The sequence below is a fragment of the Phacochoerus africanus genome, chromosome 5 (genome assembly GCF_016906955.1).
Source record: "Phacochoerus africanus isolate WHEZ1 chromosome 5, ROS_Pafr_v1, whole genome shotgun sequence".
Taxonomy (NCBI): Eukaryota; Metazoa; Chordata; class Mammalia; order Artiodactyla; family Suidae; genus Phacochoerus; species Phacochoerus africanus.
In genome coordinates this window covers 91,108,182-91,126,184 of record NC_062548.1, presented here as the reverse complement: position 1 = coordinate 91,126,184, position 18,003 = coordinate 91,108,182, and the positions used below count along the sequence as shown (strand labels likewise).

The window sequence follows — 18,003 nt, the reverse complement described above, 5'->3', positions numbered from 1 at the left end:
ATTTTTGCTATCCGTTTTTTACAGTTATTTTAAAAATCTGCATTTCGTATCCTGTACATGTGTATGTGCTTGCACAAGTATTTCTAGAAAGTAAATATCTACAGGTGTGATTGGGTAGATGGAGGAAGTGCATTTTTAAAACTTTTTTTGGTACTGCCCACACCCCCTCCCACCAACTGTGTGTTTGTGGGCCCATCTCTCTCTGTCTTCAGAAAGAGGCATGATTTGTTTTTCAAGTTCAAGGAAACAGTTTATATTCACCTCCTTTCACCTAGTCCTCAAAGTGGAACTTCTGCTATCTGCCACCCCAACGGAACGTCTCTGGGCCTCCAGCCCTTCCCACTCAGTTCCAAGATTGTTATCTTTACAGAGACTGTTGAGGAGAAACAGTCAAGGTCTTTATTAAGCAATAAAACGTCTCCAAGAACAAATCAGGTATAGCAGTAGGCTTCCCAGGGTGTGTCTAGGTAACTAGGAGTAAGGCTTCTCCTGTGAGTGGTTGGTTTACCCTCCCCAACTCCCCCGCAGCAGCTGGTCCCTGCACCACTCGGTAGGGACAGGAGAGGAAAGGGATGGGGAGGGGGCCTGTTGTGAGTGTGTGCTTTGGGGCGTTAAAAAGATCTGCGTTCTGTGGGAAGAGACTTGCATTTAAGCCACACTGTGCAACAGGTTTAAGTTTCCAAAACAAATAGGACAACAGAAAAAACAATCTATTCATGCCCTCCTTTAGTTACTCTTCTCAGTTGAAAAAATTAAATTAAGGCAGATGACTAGCTGTAAGCTAGGAAGATTCAGTGGGACCCAGGGCACACCTTGTGCGTTATCTTGTGTGAAACTGTGCTTAAAAGTTTTGATGAGAGTTCCTATTAATGAGAAATAGGTACTGATTAAAAAAACAGAGAACTGCTGTCTACTGTTAACTGTCCTGCCCTCCTTCTTTGATTAGTGTTGACTAGATCATTATAAGGGTTGAATCTGAGGTCATTTCCTCCTCCAGTTTTTCTGTCCTCTTTTATTAGAACAAGGTACTGTAATTGTGTACCTAAAGACACTGCCCGCCAAAACTCTGTACTGTTTGGCTTTGTAAGAAATCTTGTGTAACCATTTATTCTATGTGTGGGGTTGAGGAAAGCCACAAAGGAAGTTAGCAGAATTGTTTTCTAGTGTTGACCCTGTGAGTGATAACTTTCTCTTTTTCATTTTGACACCTTAAAAATAACTAAATAGTTGGGTATGGGTATCATTTTTCTAGTGCTCTGCATTCTCGAGGAATTGAAAGTTGCTCATTAACTTTTAAAGGAGAGGACTAGAAAAATTGAAGTGTAGTTCATTTATAGTGTTGTATTAGTTTCTGATGTATAGCAAAGTGATTTAGTTGTGTGTGTATGTGTATGTATTTTTCGTATTATTTTCTATTATTGTTTGTTACAAGATACTGAATATGGTTCACTATGCTATACTGAAGGACCTTGTTGTTTATTTTATATATGGATAGTTTTTATCTTTTAATCCCAAATTCCTAATTTATTTCTCCCTCTGCAACCCCCTTTCCTCTTTGGTAACCATAAGTTTGTTTTCTGTGTCTGTGAGTGTGTTTGTTTTGTAAATAAGTTCATTTGTATCATATTTTAGATTCCACATATAAGTGCTATCATATGGTGTTTGTCTTTCTCTTTCTGATTTACTTCACTTAGTGTGATGTCTCAAGGTCCATCCATGTTGCTGCAGATGGCATTGTTTCATTCTTTTTTAATGGCTAAGTAATATTCCATTGTGCGCTTGCGTGTGTGTGTGTGTGTGTGTGTGTGTGTATCTTCTCTTCCATTCATTGATGGACACTTGAATTGTTTCTGTGTCTTGGCTCTTGTAAATAGTGCTGCTAATAAATATTGAAGTACACGTGTCTTTACAAATTAAAACAACTTTTTAAGTTGAAATATAGTTGGTGTACAGTATTAGTTTCAGGTGTGCTACATAATGATTTGACGTTTGCACATATTATGAAGTGATTACCATAAGAAAGAATTCTTAATGCTTTTAGGTGCTCTTCCCAATGCCTTCATACCATTTACTCAATAAATAGTTGCTCGTTGGTTGATTGATTGACCCAAGATGAAAAAAATGACAGTAGACTATCATGGCTGAATGTCAGATACTAGTGTGTATAATGTTTGCTGTTCTACATGGAATAAGCTTGCAATGATATAGTTGGCTGAGTTAAATATATAATCAAGGGCTGGGTCAGAATTATCATTCAGTAATTACTTCTTGGATGAAGAATATGCAGTGTGAAGTGAAATTTTGGTTTAATGCATTGTGTTATCATTTAGAAATAGCGCTAAACTCTAAAATTATTTGGATCAGTCCCAAGAGCAGCTTATCTTTATACAATTATGCATTTTGTTTTTTAAAATCTTGGCACAACCATTATTTTTGAAATCCAAGTGTAATGTGGACACTTTCCCCGAAAACACAACACACAAGCTTGGGCTTATTTAACTTTGGAGTTTGGCATGAGAGTTGAGACAGTCTTACTTAATGCATTTTTCTGCCATTTCAACTCCGATAGTTGCTGTGTGTGCATCATAGTTACTGTCCAGAAGGGACGTGACTAATTTGCAGTGCTTTTTAGGGTGGAAGCCAGTATTAAAATCCTTTTGTTTTAAAATATAATTTCTCTGAAGTGAAACCTTGTCATCATTATATAGACCCAGGTGATAACTAGGCATCCATGTGGCTTTCCAAAATGCCAATCCCTTGCAGATTAAATTTTCACACATAGGCTTATTTGGAGGACTTCCATGCTATCTTAGATTTTCTTACATGAGTGCTTCCATAATTAATTCATTTAGAAATGATTCTGCTTTTCACGGATCCCAGCTTTAGGGTCACCTTTAGGTCTTTGACTGCTTCTTCCTTCTTGTCAGTGTGTCTTTCTGGTTTAAAAAAAGAGTTCCGGAGTTCCCGTCGTGGCTCAGTGGTTAACGAATCCGACTAGGAACCATGAGGTTGCAGGTTCGGTCCCTGCCCTTGCTCAGTGGGTTAACGATCCGGTGTTGCCGTGAGCTGTGGTGTAGGTTGCAGATGCGGCTCGGATCCTGCATTGCTGTGGCTCTGGCGTAGACCAGTGGCTACAGCTCCGATTCAACCCCTAGCCTGGGAACCTCCATATGCCGCGGGAGCGTGCGGCCCAAAGACAAAAAAAAAAAAAAAGAGTCCCTTGTATCTAGCTTTTTGGACTCGGTGCATTACAGTTAATTTGGACACCCTCATTATATAGGAGAGCTGTTGGGAACTGTCCTGAGCGGCTAGAGTTCGTGCAGGCATCTTGTTGGCAGCTTCAGCCTTTTTGAAAACATTGAGTAGTAAGTATCCTCTTGTATCTTGAGTGTCTGATAGTAATGCGACTCTATTATATGAAAGAGAGTTCTGTTTTCCTCCCTGCACTGTTGACCTTAAAAATCCTGGACAACTGGAGAAGATAGAAAAATTACAAGCAAGAGCCACAGCACACACTCTTTGATTTTTTTTTTTTTTTAATTTTTATTTTTTGTCTTTTTGCCATTTCGTGGGCTGCTCCCTTGGCATATGGAGGTTCCCAGGCTAGGGGTCGAATCGGAACTGTAACCACTGGCCTACGCCATAGCCACAGCAATGTGGGATCCGAACAGCGTCAGCTCACGGCAACGCCGGATCCTTAACCCACTGAGCAAGGCCAGGGATCAAACCCGCAACCTCATGGTTCCTGGTCAGATTTGTTAACCACTGAGCCACAACGGGAACTCCCACACTCTTTGATTTTTAGTGTACTGGCTTAGACCAACTACATATGGTCCACAGAACACAGTGGCTACCTTTTGGTGCATTGCATGGAAAAGAGACTGAGTGAACTTCTATTTTACTACCTCCACTTAATTCCAAGGCTCCTGTAATAAAAACCTACCTTTATGGAGTTCCTGTCATGGCTCAGTAGAAACCAATCTGACTAGCATCCATGATGATGCAGGTTCGATTCCTAGCCTTGCTGAGTGGGTTAAGGATCCGGAGTTGCTATGAGAGCTGTGGCATAAGTTGTAGCAGTAGGTTGCTGTGGCCGTGGTGTAGGCCAGCAGCTATAGCTCCGATTCTACCCCTCGCCTGGGAAACTCCATATGCTATGGGTGCCGCCCTAAAAAGACCAAAAAAAACCCCAACCAAACAAAAAACAAAACCCTACCTGTATGTCCTTGAAAATGAAGTGTTGAGTTTTATCTTTACCAGTGAATTTAATAACCTTAAAGTCTTATCTTTAATGTTTCTTATGGTTGTTGCTCTTAAAAAAATTCTCTCCTAGGAGTTCCCGTCGTGGCTCAGTGGTTAACGAATCCAACAGGAACCATGAGGTTGCGGGTTTGATCCCTGACCTTGCTCAGTGGGTTAAGGAAACGGCGTTGCTGTGAGCTGTGGTGTAGGTCGCAGACGCGGCTTGGATCCTGTGTTGCTATGGCTCTGGCGTAGGCCTGTGGCTACAGCTCTGATTAGACCCCTAGCCTGGGAACCTCCATATGCCGAGGGAGCGGCCTTAGAAACGGTAAAAAAAAAAAAAAATCTCTCCTAGCTAGTCCATGTTAATGTGAGCTCTCTGCCACATGAGTTTAATAATTTTGGATGTGGTATCTGTTTGGTTCTGAGCCTTTTCCATCTTTTGGGGACAGTACAAGTTACTCTCTGTCCACCTCGGACTTAATATTTTGTAGTCTTCCTTCCAGGGAGGATTGAGGGAGGAGGGGTGGTGGCAAATAAAATGTCCATCAGAATAAGAATCAGGGACCTGAAGCCTGTGTACGTAGAGATGGGGTTGGAAGTTGGTCTCTGGCCTCCTAGCTCTTCCTCATCCTGTGAAGAGAAGCCCGGGTGTGGCCTTGAGTTCCAGCCTGTGGTGCTGACCATGCTCTGCCCCTCCCGACAGCTGGGGTAGCACTGTTAATTTTGTCGTGTTAGCGTAGCCAGATAAATACTCCTCAGCTGACAGGGCCCTGAGTCCCTCCCACCCCACCCCACCCGTGACTGACTTGTGTGCAGTGTCTCAGTAATATCGCTTAAAAACCCCCAAACAATCAAAAAAACCATGTGGCTACAGCATGTCAACCTGGCAGTGTGTCCTTAAAAAATGGAAGCTAAGAAATGGGATGTGGGACCAGTGACATTATAAAACATGTTTTAAGCCAGAACTTGACAAGCTTTTTCTGTAAAGGGCCAGATGAGAACTTTATTAGGCTTTGCAGGGCACAAAGGGTCTCTATCTCAATCTCTTCATCCTCTGCCAGTTCCTCTCCCAGGCCCTCCAAAGGATGAAAAACCCGAGAGTTCCCATTGTGGCTCAGTGGGTTAAGAACCCAACATAGTGTCCATGAAGTTGTGGGTTCAGTCCCTGGCTTCGCTCAGTGGGTTAAGGAGCTGCAGTAGGTTGCAGATGTGGCTTAGATCTGCTGTGGCTGTGGCTGTGGCTGTGGTTGTGGTATAGGTCTGTAGCTGCAGCTCTGATTCAATCCCTAGCCTCAGAACTTCCATATGCTGCAGGTGTGGTCATAAAAAACGAAATAAACAAAAAGAATGAAACATCCTTCGAGCTTCGAGGCTATACAAAAGCAGGGGAACAGGCCAAAGTTGACTGATGCCTGTTTTAAGTTTTAGTCCTGAAGGAACTGAGCTGAGATGGCCGGCTGTGGTTCTTCCCGTTGTTTGGGGAGGTAATATAGTGTTTTCCTCGGGCAGTATGGGAGGGGCTGTGAGTGGGAGCTTGAAGATTCTTCAGCGTTCTGGTCCTAGGCGTGCCTTGGCCCTTAGGAGAATCGCTGGAACCTTTCTGGGCCTCGTCTGGTTAGAACTATCAGCTTACTGTAAACAAGGTAAAGTAAGGAAGATCTGGTCCCAGCGCCCACTGGTACGTAGGAGCAGAGCTGGAATGGCTGCATCCTTCGTCCTCTTTCCTGCTGGGCAGTCCCATGGGTGGAGAGAAGCAGGGCAGCAGGCTCATGGGACGGCTTCCTGTCCATGAAGGCAGTTTTGAAGCATGCCACCCATTTCCAGTCCAGTTGAGTGAATGATTTCTGAATATTTCTTCTCAAGGTCCTGTCTCTGTTTGCTCATTAAGGCACACACTTCTCCGCCTGGTGTTAGCCTTTTCCACCACTTTGTTTACCCTGGTTCTCGCCTCGGCTCTCATCCTGGAGAAGTCAGGCCTGTTGTTCTGCCCATTTGGCCACCACCATAACCCAGGCTCCTCCTCAGCCTTGGTGTTTGTGGTTTGTGACTTGAAGGAGCTTCACAGGAAGGTGATAACCACACCAGGGCCGGGGGCCCGGGAACTGGGCCTGCTGTCTCCATCCATCCCTGCAGGTCTCCAGAGCTTAACCCTGCGGTGCCTCGGTTTCCACCCTGGCAGAGCCAGACTGTGCTGCTCAGAAGAAAGATTTTGTGGAAGCTGTGAGCAGGGCCTGCCCCGCTGATGTAGGCTGTAGGTGCCAGGTTACAGAGAGTTCGAGATTGTTTTATAGTCTGCGCATCAGAGTGTTAAGTATTAGCAGAGAACTGTATATTTGCTACACATGCATTTAGAACAGATGTTTACATGTGTTTTGTCCGTGAAGCTAGTTAAATTGTTAGGCAAAGTATTTTAACTCAAGTTCTATTTATATACAAAGCAGCAAACATAAGTTAAAGCCCCCCCAGACTAATCTGTCCCAGGGCCTTCAGTCAAAAGATTAGCTTCCTTCCTTTTGCTGCCTCAAGATAACAGTTTGATTCTCTGTTATCAATACAGCCAGTTGCCTGTTTCCGGTTTCCTGCTCTGTGTATTTTGCATGTTGCTCATGGGAAATGATTTATTTATTTTTTCAAGCCAAGGCACATATGGGGACTCCACCTACTGTATTCTTTTGTTTCGAATTAGAATTCTTTTTTTTCTTTCTTTTTCAACAACTCAAGAATTGAGCTTTAATGAGTAAGTTAAAATTAGTTTAAGTCTCGTGACTATTGACCTGTTTGGGTCATGTTAACATAATGTTACAGTTACACCCTTATGTGTTTGCAGCTTCCCTCTGTGTGGGTATGCGGTGGCATTTATCCCCAAAACAAAACAAAAACAAAAACAAAATTTTGTGAAACTTTTTAGATTAGCTTTGAAATGCTTTAATCTGAAAGACAGTACCACAAAATTACATTTTTATTGTTTTTCAGACCCTGAAGACAGTTAAAATTCAGTTTAAAATTTTTAGTGATATACAGTGATAATGTTCAACTACTTAGGGCCAGTCTGTGTGATTTGGATTTCTTTCTTCATTAACAATTTCATTGAGACCACCAACAGCAGCAGGCTTTATTAAGAGCCTGTTTATGGGGCACTGGAAGTTTGTTGATTCATTCAGTAAGCATTTGTTGTTCACCCATCCTGCCAGGCCATGCTAAGGCTCTAAACAGATATAGAATTGGGTCCTTGTCCTGGGGACAATTACGGTCTCCTTGAGGAGATAGGACACAAGATACATAATAAAAAGATACAAGAGACCTCATCCCATTAAGAGAAGTCTGTTGTTAGAGGTAATCTTGGCCTGGGTCTTGAAAGAAAGCAAGAGGAAGAACCAAGTACCTTCCAGGTTAGAATAGTATAAGCAAGAGGGGGAAACAGGAAGGTGGAAGGTTGAGAGATGAGAACCTGATCAAGAAAATCTGTTGGGTTGGACTGGAACACACAGGTGGGTGTCAGGGGTACCCTGGGAGAGGCTGCTTAGGACCCTGGAATGCCAGGCTCAGTCAGATATGGTCCCCTGTGCAGATGGCTGGGGCCATTGAAGGTATTGGTTCCTTGCCATAACTTTGAAAAACCCCACTTTGGGAAAGTCGCCTATGGTAGTGATGTTTAAGGAGGGTCAGAATGGGAATGACATAGGACAGGGGATTTCAGTAACTTGTTGGAGGGTGTGGCCGGAAACCATCTTGGTTGTACTGGGCTTTTTACTCCAAACACCCAGAAATGCATTGTGGAAATCTTTCTCTTGGCAACTGATCCTTAACTGCTTTGCAGTAGCTTTTGTTACTTTTTAACTTTCATGTAGTTTCCCCAGCTAGACTTCTAGTTCACTGAGGGCAGGAGAGCTTGTCTTACACAGAGAGTTGTGCATGCAGAATGCACTGTGTAAATGTTGGAGCTTGTTAATACTCTCATCTTTAGATTAGTCCGTACTTAGCTAGCTATGCAATATTGTATGCAACAGTATTGTTGATTGAAGTGGCCAGTGGTGGGGATGTGTTCATGGGATAATTGCTTTATCATCTCTTTTCCACGTCCATCCTTATATTCTGTGAACCCAAGTCTGTACCTAACTTAGCCTTGTGTCTGCAAAGGAAAATGACACATGATTGCCAACTCTTACTTAAGGCCATTATGTTAGCACAATTGAGGAAGATCCTGATAGTGAATATTATTGGGTTACACCAGCAGGTTCAGACTCTGAAAGGTAGAAGGAAGATTTGCTCTCTTCAGCCAGGTATAAATTCAGTCTTTGAGGGAATGATAAATGGAATCATTTGCCAGTTCCTGTTTCTGTATTTCCCTTGTTTTCCATCCAGAGATGGTTACATGCCTTGAGGCCTTTCTTCATCCCTGGCTCCCGTCCCTTTCCATAGCTACAACATATGGTAAATGTAGTTATGTTTAGCATTCTGTACAGAGGGTGTTGCAGAAAGATACTGTACAGTCATTGCCATAACACAATGCCCTTCTGTTCATCAAAGCTATTTCTATATCCTTTAGCTTAACTCATGCTAACACAGTATTCATTTTTCCAGTTACAGCCAGTTCTCCAGAGTAACTAAGTTGTGAAGTGTTACAGCCTTCCAATATTGATCATAGTCATTCTCTAAAAAGAAAAGAAGTTGATTATGTGCTTCTCTAAGGACATGATGGAGAGACTCTTCACAGCCCTTTGGTTAAAAATTAAGCAAGTATGTGTCTGTGTTCTAAGTATCTCATCCTGTTTCGGTAAGACATCCTCTGAAAATTTCAAGTTGTATGTCAAAAGCCAAAGACAGTGAACCTAGATACTCAAAGGAGTTGTAGCCATGCATCCTGATCCTTCTTGACCTGAACAGTAGAAGAGTCAGAGTCACGCCCAGCATACCCAGTGCCACTACTAGCTGGCAGCACTGAGCAGCCTCTAACCTCACCAAACCTTGGGCTTTGTTGGAGATCATACTGGCGTCCCCCTCTCCCTGACACTTGGTGGGCAGATCTCGTGAGCTCTGAGAAGTATACATTGCTGTTCAGATGTGTGATGGTGTCATTGCAGGCACACCATCTTCAGGAGAGAATGCCATAATAGAAAGTCACTTATAATTCACTCCTTCCAGTGAGAGGCTGATAGAGATGTTACCCGTCCCTCAAGGTTGGTTTGTCTTGTTCGCTTCCCAGGGGTCCTCTCTGACCAGGTGGTTGGGTAGTTATCTCTGAGCCTGTGCAGCTGTGAAGGCTTCGCTGGCTGGACCCTCACACTTGGAACAACTTCTGGTTCCTAGGTTCTGGGTTGCTATGGTTTTAGGGACATTCTGGTAGACTTTGTGGTTCTGGCAGATTTGAGAGCCGCTTCGAGAGTCCTTCCTGACCACCACCCCTGCCCTGACACACAGACTGCTTCACCAGACTCCTGCTCACAGAGGGCTGCTGGTTCATTTGCCCTTTCTTCACTTGGTTCCCACTTTTCCTGTCTCTGGATTGCTGGTGCAGCTGCCTCAAGCCAGGGCTTGTATCGATAGGTATGTGGTCGTGGTCAGGCCACCAGGAGGTGGTCATGATCTCAGGCACCCTCTCGGGTTCTCCTCTGCCCACCACATTGTGACAGTCATTGCAAAGAGAGGTCAGCAAGGAACATTCAGACCTGAAGGCCTTTGTGTAGAAGGGTGAGGATCCCTCTTCGTAGCTTCAAAGGTGGAATGAGCCTCAGGGAGCCGCAGAGTCAGATCCAGTCTGGATGGAGACAGAGTCCTGACAATGGAGCTATGCAGGGATGGAGCGGACCCTTTCACAAAACAAGGACTTGAGTTAGCTTGGTGATATTGGGGATGATTTTATGTCTTGTATCATTGAAACTTTCTTTTTCAATGTTGTGGTAGAGGCATTATTACATAGTGATGGAGAACCTGGGCTTTGAAACCAGCCTGCCCTGGAGAGTTACTGGATTTTTACCCTGTGGAGTAGTTAGGGGTGTAAAGCAGGCAGATCCGGTGCCTGGAATGTAGTAATTACTCAGTGAATGCTATTACTACTTGAATAAGAAAAAACAAGTCACTTTCTTTCTGTGCATTGTTAACAACCTCCTGCTATGTACATACAGTTTATCCCCCTCTTTGGAATTTTTAAGTAGCTGGTGCAGGCTGCAGTAGAAAAGAGTTTTCGCTTTTGAAATAAAGTCAATTCCGATGACTTGTAAAGCCTTGTTCCACCCTGAGATAATGATTCCATTGACCTTGGTAAGTTCCTTGAGTGGTTTGAGCTGTTGAGAAAGCAGCTTTGCTGGGGAAAGGAGAAGGAACCAGGTATGAACATTTATAACGCGCTGGGCCCTTTGACGGCCTGTCACAAATGCCAGAGCAACCTTTAGGTGAGCCCCTCACCTGAGCATACTGTGGGGGGTAGGGGCAAGTACAGCTGAAGCTGCAGGGGGCAGCCACAGGTGCCTGTTACTTGGAGGCACCATTACCGAGTTTGGGACAGAGCCAGGTGGGAACCTGCCACAGCATCTGGCTCATCCGGGTGAATTCTTGGGAGGATGTGCAGGCATTAACATCAGTACCAGGCCCAGAAAGGGAAATGGAAGACAGAAATGGCATGGCGGACAGAAGGGCCCGTGGCACACTGACCCGGAACGAGCCTACCCCTGCGATGGTCCTTCTGTCTTGCAAGGAAATAGCCAGCTCTTTGTGGAGTCAGTGGGCCTGAGGACAGGGGGTTTCTGCTGCCATCAACCAGTAGGGACACCATCAGGATCAAAAAGCCTTTGATGTGGGCAGAGGGAGTAATGCATGAATAGTACCCCAACTCAGGTGTCTTAATGCCAAATCCAGTTGGTGTAAGCCCAGAATGTCTAAACCGGGGTTTTCCATCCCAACTCAGGCACTGCCAACTTTTGGGCTGGATAATTCTTTGTTGTGGGGGCTGCCCAGTGACCCATAGAATGTTTAGCAATATCCCTGACTTCTTTCCACCCACTAGATGCCAGTGGCACCCTCCCCCCCGAGTTGTGACAGTCGAAAGTGTCTCTTGTCACCGCCACGTGTTCCCTGGGAAGCAGAATCGCCCCCAGTTGAGAACCACTGCTCTGAATAACAACATCAGCATAGAGCTTGTGAGAGCTCCCTATTGACCTCTGCAGAGCTACTCATACTCGAGGAACTAGAAGTGGGCGCCCTTCCCTCTGCCGTTCCCACTGCCTCCTCACACAGTTCAGGCACAGTGACAGCAGCTTGAGGCTGGGAGCAGGCCTGTGGACTGTCTTCTGTTGTCTGCATCAAAGGCCTGCAGCTCGTCCTCATGCTCGGGCAGCGTCCGGCCTGGGTTGGGAGTGCAGGGGTGATGTCACTGCGCCTTCTCAGGAAGGGCGGAACAAAGGACGGAGTCCCCAAGGACAGGCAGCCTCATCCTCAGCTGGCCCACTGGGTAGATTTTTTTTTCCCTCCCTTTCCCTCCTTCCGGCCTCAGAAGTGTTTGTTGTTCACCAAGTGCTCCATTGTAAGAGGACACGCCAAGCTGGCTGGGCTTTGTATCTCCGCTGAACCCATTTCCTGCCCCTTGTGTGTCGTAAGGGTGTTGACTCTCATCCAGTCCCTGCGTGGAATCTTCCGTGCCTTTTCTAGCGTGGCAGCAGTGCAAGCCCAAGGAACTTGGACCCTCTGTGATTTTTCTAGCATGCTCACGCTACCTGGAGCGTGCTCCTGAGGTGGGGAGGCAGGAGAAAGGGCAAGAAAGCAACCTCTCATTCCTTTTAATTGTATTTTTGAGGGTCTCTTCCTCCCTTCTTCCTGGAGGTTCTGAGGCCCACAGGAGCCCAGGGGAGCTCTCCTGGTACAGATCCTCAGCCTGTTCTGGTCTCGCTCAGTTCACCTTCTGCTCTACCTGTGACCTCTGTGTTTTTTGCCTCTTTGTGGGGAGGAGAGCTGGGCTGGGCTGTAGCCTTTCAGGTATGGGTGCTGTGGGAGTGCGTTGACTGTATTCAGGAGGAAAACCCCGGCATCTCCTCGTAGAGGAACCTGTTAATTCAGAGCCTGAAAGAAGCCGGAGGTGTTTCTGTAATGTGAGATGCACTCAGAGGAGTGACATTTGGCTGGAGACACATTTGGTACTTGTTTATTTAGAAATAACTTAATCCAACCAAGTTTTCATTTTGATCTTGTTCCCGTGATGGGCTGGGTGTGGTAGTGACTTTCAGTCCCAGATCCTTTAATAATAGCGTAGGATACATCAAGGGCTTTATCAAAGACATTTCCAACTCCAGTGTGGCACATAAAAGCTATTATTTTTTAAAAAAATTAGTTGACCCTAAATGTGTCTGAACCATGAGTTACTTGCCGTCTGTGAAATGTCCCCAGAAGAAGCTTCATGTGTCTGTGTACTCTGCTCCAGACCAACTCTTTCAAAACAGCCAACCTTAGGCCAGAAAAATACAGCTCCATGTCACTGTCGTAAAGTTACCATCCATCATGATGATTGCGCAGTTAATAATGCATGCGATCTTTTCTCTGCTGCTGATCAGGACGTTATCCTTTTCCAGTCTGCACTCTGCCCCTCACTGCCTTGTTTCTTGCTCCCTGACTCTTGTCCTTTCTGAGCCTTTGTCTGGTTTTGATTGGCCTTTGTCGCAGGGGGGAAAGGCCCTCCTTTGCTCTGGCCGGCTGTTCCCTTAGGGAAAGGCTGGGCCAGCAGGAGCTGATGGCTGCACAGGTGGGCGGCTGTCTTGGCAGGTGCCCCAGTGGCCTCACCTGCCGGGTTGGCAGCAGTAAAGGCTCATTGCTTGTTGTCTCTGCCTTGCTCCCTTCCTGGTGTGGGTGGAGGCCTCAGCAGAGCCTTCCAGGCTGACATTGGCCAGGATGCCCTGGCCAACCTGGGAACCTAGGACTCCCAGGCTCCCAAGTACATGCTCCATCAGTAAGGGTGGCCTTTTAATTGTCACTCAGTCGTGCTGAAAGTTGTTGAAGTCTGCTCCCTTTTTTGTGGATTTCTGCTTAACCATCCTGGTAGATCTGGGCTTAAAACTGGAAGGAGAAAGTCTTTGATCCTTTTGGGATAAATTCATGCTGATGGAACTGGAAGTGGTGCGAGTATCAGACAAAGGGTAGATTGGTAGAGAATAGTCAGGGAGTATTGAGGAGGTGGTCCAGGGCACAGTCTGTGGATCTCTGTTGAAGATCTTCAACAGCCTGCATTTAGTTCATTCTGCAGAGGCAAGAAGATGGGAAGCCTGTTAGTATGGGATGTGAAGGGCTGTTTCTGAACAGATGTGTCTAGTTTTGTGCTTTGGACCAAACTTGATCACTGAGTCTTAAAAAACTAAATAGTGTTTCCTAGATAATTTAGATGTGCAGTTACCCCACTTTGGACCCTAAACTAGAAGTTACTTTTTCAACAAATGGTTGAAGTTTGGAGATGATAGTCATCCACTCACTTTATAGAAGGGGACATTGGACCCAGCGTCTCAGCCTGTTTTTGATGAGACCTCGGCCCAGGCCCTGCCGTGCCAGTCCCGGCCACATCTCTTTGTGCTCCACCATGTTGCCCACCACTTTCTCTCTTGTTCACCGAACATCCAACTAAGCAGGAAGGCGTCATTTCAGATCAAGGCTGTGAGTGAGTTTATCTTGTTACGTGTTGCCTGACCCTTTGTACGAGAGGGAAGAAATTTCTTGCTGTCCCATGAGCTTTGCTGCCCCATGCCCTCTGTGTGTCCTGTGTGCTCCCCCAGCACTTGCCTTTTGGAGGAATAATGGCTGTGACACATTTAGAAATGGTACCAGCCAAGTATTATGTGATTGAGCAGGGCAGCAAAGAACCCCACTGTGGCCTTCTGCGTCCTCCTGCCTCTTCAACAGAGGTGGGAGAAAATGAAATGAATGCGAGTGAAGGATGCCCAGCTGGTAGTTTATGCTTAGGAGCCCAGATGTTTTAAGGATGATGCAATCCCTCTGTTCACGAGTTGTTGACCATGCTTAAGAGGAGCTAAGTTTTATTACAGTTGAGTTTTACTTTTCTTCCTCTGGCCGGGGTCCTGCGCCCCTTCTGACACATACCTGCTGTTGTCCAGGCTGTGGTTGGTAGTAAAGCGAGCTCTCCTCTGCTTGCAGATGAGCGCGAAGCCGTGCAAAAGAAGACCTTTACCAAGTGGGTCAACTCCCACCTCGCCCGAGTGTCCTGCCGGATCACAGACCTGTACACCGACCTTCGAGATGGACGGATGCTCATCAAGCTGCTGGAGGTCCTCTCCGGAGAGAGACTGGTGAGGATGTGAAGTCTCCTGCACTGTGGGTGGGAAAATGTTCTTGCAAAATCAAGTGTGAGCTTGTCTTCTGGTGAGGTCTGCAAATAATGGTTGATGTTTTTGAGGAGGAGACGCTTGATAAGAGTGACGAGCATGTTGGGGGAAAGCTCCAGTGTGACATTCTGAATCTGGGTAGTTTTCTTGACCTGTAATGAAGCGGCCTCATTCTGTTTTTTTGCAAGGTTCCTACCTCCGATCAGAAAGCCCTTGGCTGACGTCCTCTGTTAAACAGGGCATGGTGCTGGACGTGTAAAGGCCAGGCTTGGGCGCTGGCTCTGGGGTGAATCTTTATCCCTCGAGATCACGGAATAATTTTAAATGCGTCTTACTGGTCCTCTGGAAAATCTGAGCTGCCATTTCCAGGTGGCAGGAATTGAATTCAGTGGTCTTTGGCATGTTTTGCTCTCTTCCGTGCACACTTTTTATTTTGAGGTGGAGGGAGAGACTCGTGTTTTGTCTCCTTGGAAACTCAGAGCTTCTGATGAATTCACTGAGCCTTTTGGGCAGGGCCGTTGTCAGCCTGCATTGAAAATGTTCTCCCCATTCTGTTTCCTGCCGCTACCATGGCCATCCCTGATGGCACTTTTGTTTATGAACCTTCAACTGAGGAATCTTAAACCAGTCACTGTAACTGACCCAGCAGGTTTTGTCTCGCCTTTGTGTGAAGACTGGGTGCTGCCGTCTGCCTGAGCACAGGCAGTTCCATAGGTGATGGTGGGGCCCAGCCAAAGGCTGACGCCCAGGGATCGAGCCCCACATCTGCAGTGACATCACCAGGAAAATATGATGCTGGTGGTTGGCAGGGCTGCCAGAAAGCCTTGTTTTTTAACTCGATCTCCACCCTGGAACCTGTCAGCTGCAGTAGGTTTGTACGCAGACCGACCCTCACACCTCTGACTATAGGCAGGGGGCTGTGGTTGTACCCTGCCAGTCATTAGCCCCGGGGCAGATTGGCCCCTGCGCCTGGGGAAAACTGTTTTCTCTCTCTGTGCCCCTCCATCAAGAAGGGGATCCTCTAAAAGAGAGCAAATCTCTGCCTCATCTTCAGGGAGTGTGGTCCACGCTCTTTGTCTCCTGAGTGTGCAGGTCTCGTTATGTTTTCTTTGAGAGGTTGTGCGTCAGGCTGCACAAACCGAGATGGCTGCCTTGAAGTTGGTTTGTAAGGTGGGAGTGGGGGCATCGGGCCCACACGGGGAGGGCCTGTTGTTGATTGCAGTTGTTTTTTGTTTTGGGGGTGTTTTTGTTTTGGGGGTGTTTTTTTGATGTGAATCTAGGCCAGAATTACTGTGATATACACCTTTAAATAGAATTTTTGTAACTTTACTTTTTCAACCCTAATTCTCAACCTTTTTTTTTTCTTCTTAATGTTTAACCTAGTATGATTGTCTATTGATTTTTTTTTTTGGAATGTGTTTGGAAAGTAGCTGAAAAAATCTTTAAAGGTCATGTGGCTAGAAATCAGTTTGAACATTTATTTTTGTTCCAATAAGGTCCAGTTTTCAGGGATGTAAGGAGTTAAGTTGTTCACCCTGGAAGGTCCATAATTCTTTTGCACCAGCAAGATTATGTCCTTGATAATGTCTACATGATAAATGGGATCAGGCCCATTGTCCCTTATTCTGAACAGGGCAACGAAAATATTAGGAGGGAGGAAAAAGCAACAAGCAAAGCATAATTCTTGGTTATTTATGGATACCTCCCACTCCTCTCTTTATTTGCTGCTAGCAGTAATTTTTTTTTTTCTCCAGTCCCCCAGAGACCTGGGAGAGTAGGGCTTGAGAGCAGCATGAGAAGCTGCATCTCCATCCTCTCAGACAGTCGGGGACCTACCACTTTGTGAAACCCCAGTGCCTTGACTTCTTTTATTATCCGTTCCTCACAGCCAACTGTGATTATAGGTTGGGCAGTCTGATTCATCTTCTTCCCAAAGCAAGAATACCATAGATAGAGTGAGCTACAGCTCTTGCTCACTGGTACTGGAAATTTTCGGTTTCTGTGGCCCCGTAGTTTATTTGGTTCATGAAATTTCCGGAAAGGGACACAGACTACACTCTGCCAGGGGCTCACCTGACTCACCTTCAAGACCTTCCCCGAAGAAGAGGATATTCCCCCACTCCCACCCTCCAACCCAGGGCTTGCCCCAGAGAATTCTTGCATATTCAGATTCCAGAAGAAATGAGGCTGCTGGAGCTTCCAGGTCTAGGTAGATTAACATCCACACCTGAACATGTATCATCACATAACACACAGTCAGCGCTGGGCTCTCTGCACCAGTGATCCAAAACCCTGGTCTCAGAAACATTCACACTCCACGTGGAGCCGTGTCTCCATGGGCATTTTGGCTCCAGCACTTACCACCAGCTTGGCATTAGGTAGCAGATAAATATTTAGAGGGGTGGAGAATCTCAGTTTATTTTATTAGTAGGTTCTTGGAGCCAGTTCATCCTTCTTTACAGAGGAGAATATTTTTCTGATTTTTACTGAGTAAAAGTTCAAAGAGACACAGTAGCTTAATGATCCAGGCAATTTCACCCTCACCCCACTCTGCATTCCAGCTTGATAAAATGTTGGCTAGTTTTGAGCAGGTTTGGGGTAGGCATTTGGGTTGTTCACACACTTGATTCTTATGTCCTGGAGAACGTCGGATGATGGGAATCTCCACTTCTGGTCCTGGCTTGGGCAGGATCTGTGTCTGAAAGTGTCGTTCTCTTTATCTCAAATATGTCAGCCCATGGAGCGGTGGGGACTCTGAGCTGGGCCTGGGAGCTGCTGGTAACCAGGATTGGGCTGACCATGGAGAAAACTTTTTTCCCAGTGTGTTGCTCTGAAATTACCAGGCACTGTACCTTCATAAATGTCTGGCTTTAAAAGTTCCATAGGGAATATAGCCCACCCTTGGAGTTTGCTTTTGTTCTAAACAACCAGACACAGAAGAATGCCGCCCCCCCCCCCCATTAAACTGAGATTTAATTGCACAAATATGAAAAGTGCAATAAAGTTAATGGGTAATAGTGGTACCATGTGATAAAGTACCAAATGAATGGCCTTAAAGCCCTAGAGTTCAGAAGGGAAAGTGGGCCTTCTGGATGAGCTGTCAGAAACCTTAGCTGATGGGCGGGTTCTACCTGGATCCAGAAGGAGAGGTTCGGGTGTGGTCCAGAGAATAGAAGGGCTGTGTGGCAGCTGCTAGGAAGAGTGAAGATAGCGCTTGGGGATGATTTGATTCCCTGGCCCAGGAACGTCGGTATACTGCAGGCATATGTGTGTGTATATATATATATAAACACCACTCTTGACTTTAGCATCTACTGACCAGGTAAAAGCAGTGAGCACAGAACCTGTGCCGGTCACTTTGTTATTGGGCCCAGGTCCCAGGGCCAGATCAGAAATGGGACTTGAGGAGTAAAGGTTTGTCCTGCACAACACTGACATTGAGGGAGTG

At 45.9% G+C, this 18,003-nt stretch overlaps 1 protein-coding gene across 3 annotated transcripts in view; it reads left to right on the top strand.

Annotated features, from left to right (window-relative positions):
- SPTBN1 (spectrin beta, non-erythrocytic 1) overlaps window positions 1–18,003 on the top strand; it is a 200,194-nt gene that overhangs the window by 114,873 nt on the left and 67,318 nt on the right. For all 3 annotated transcript variants that reach the window (XM_047782079.1, XM_047782080.1, XM_047782081.1), the window contains one exon: window positions 14,368–14,519. In XM_047782079.1, the coding sequence (XP_047638035.1) occupies window positions 14,368–14,519 (152 nt within the window). The remainder of the gene's footprint in view (window positions 1–14,367; window positions 14,520–18,003) is intronic.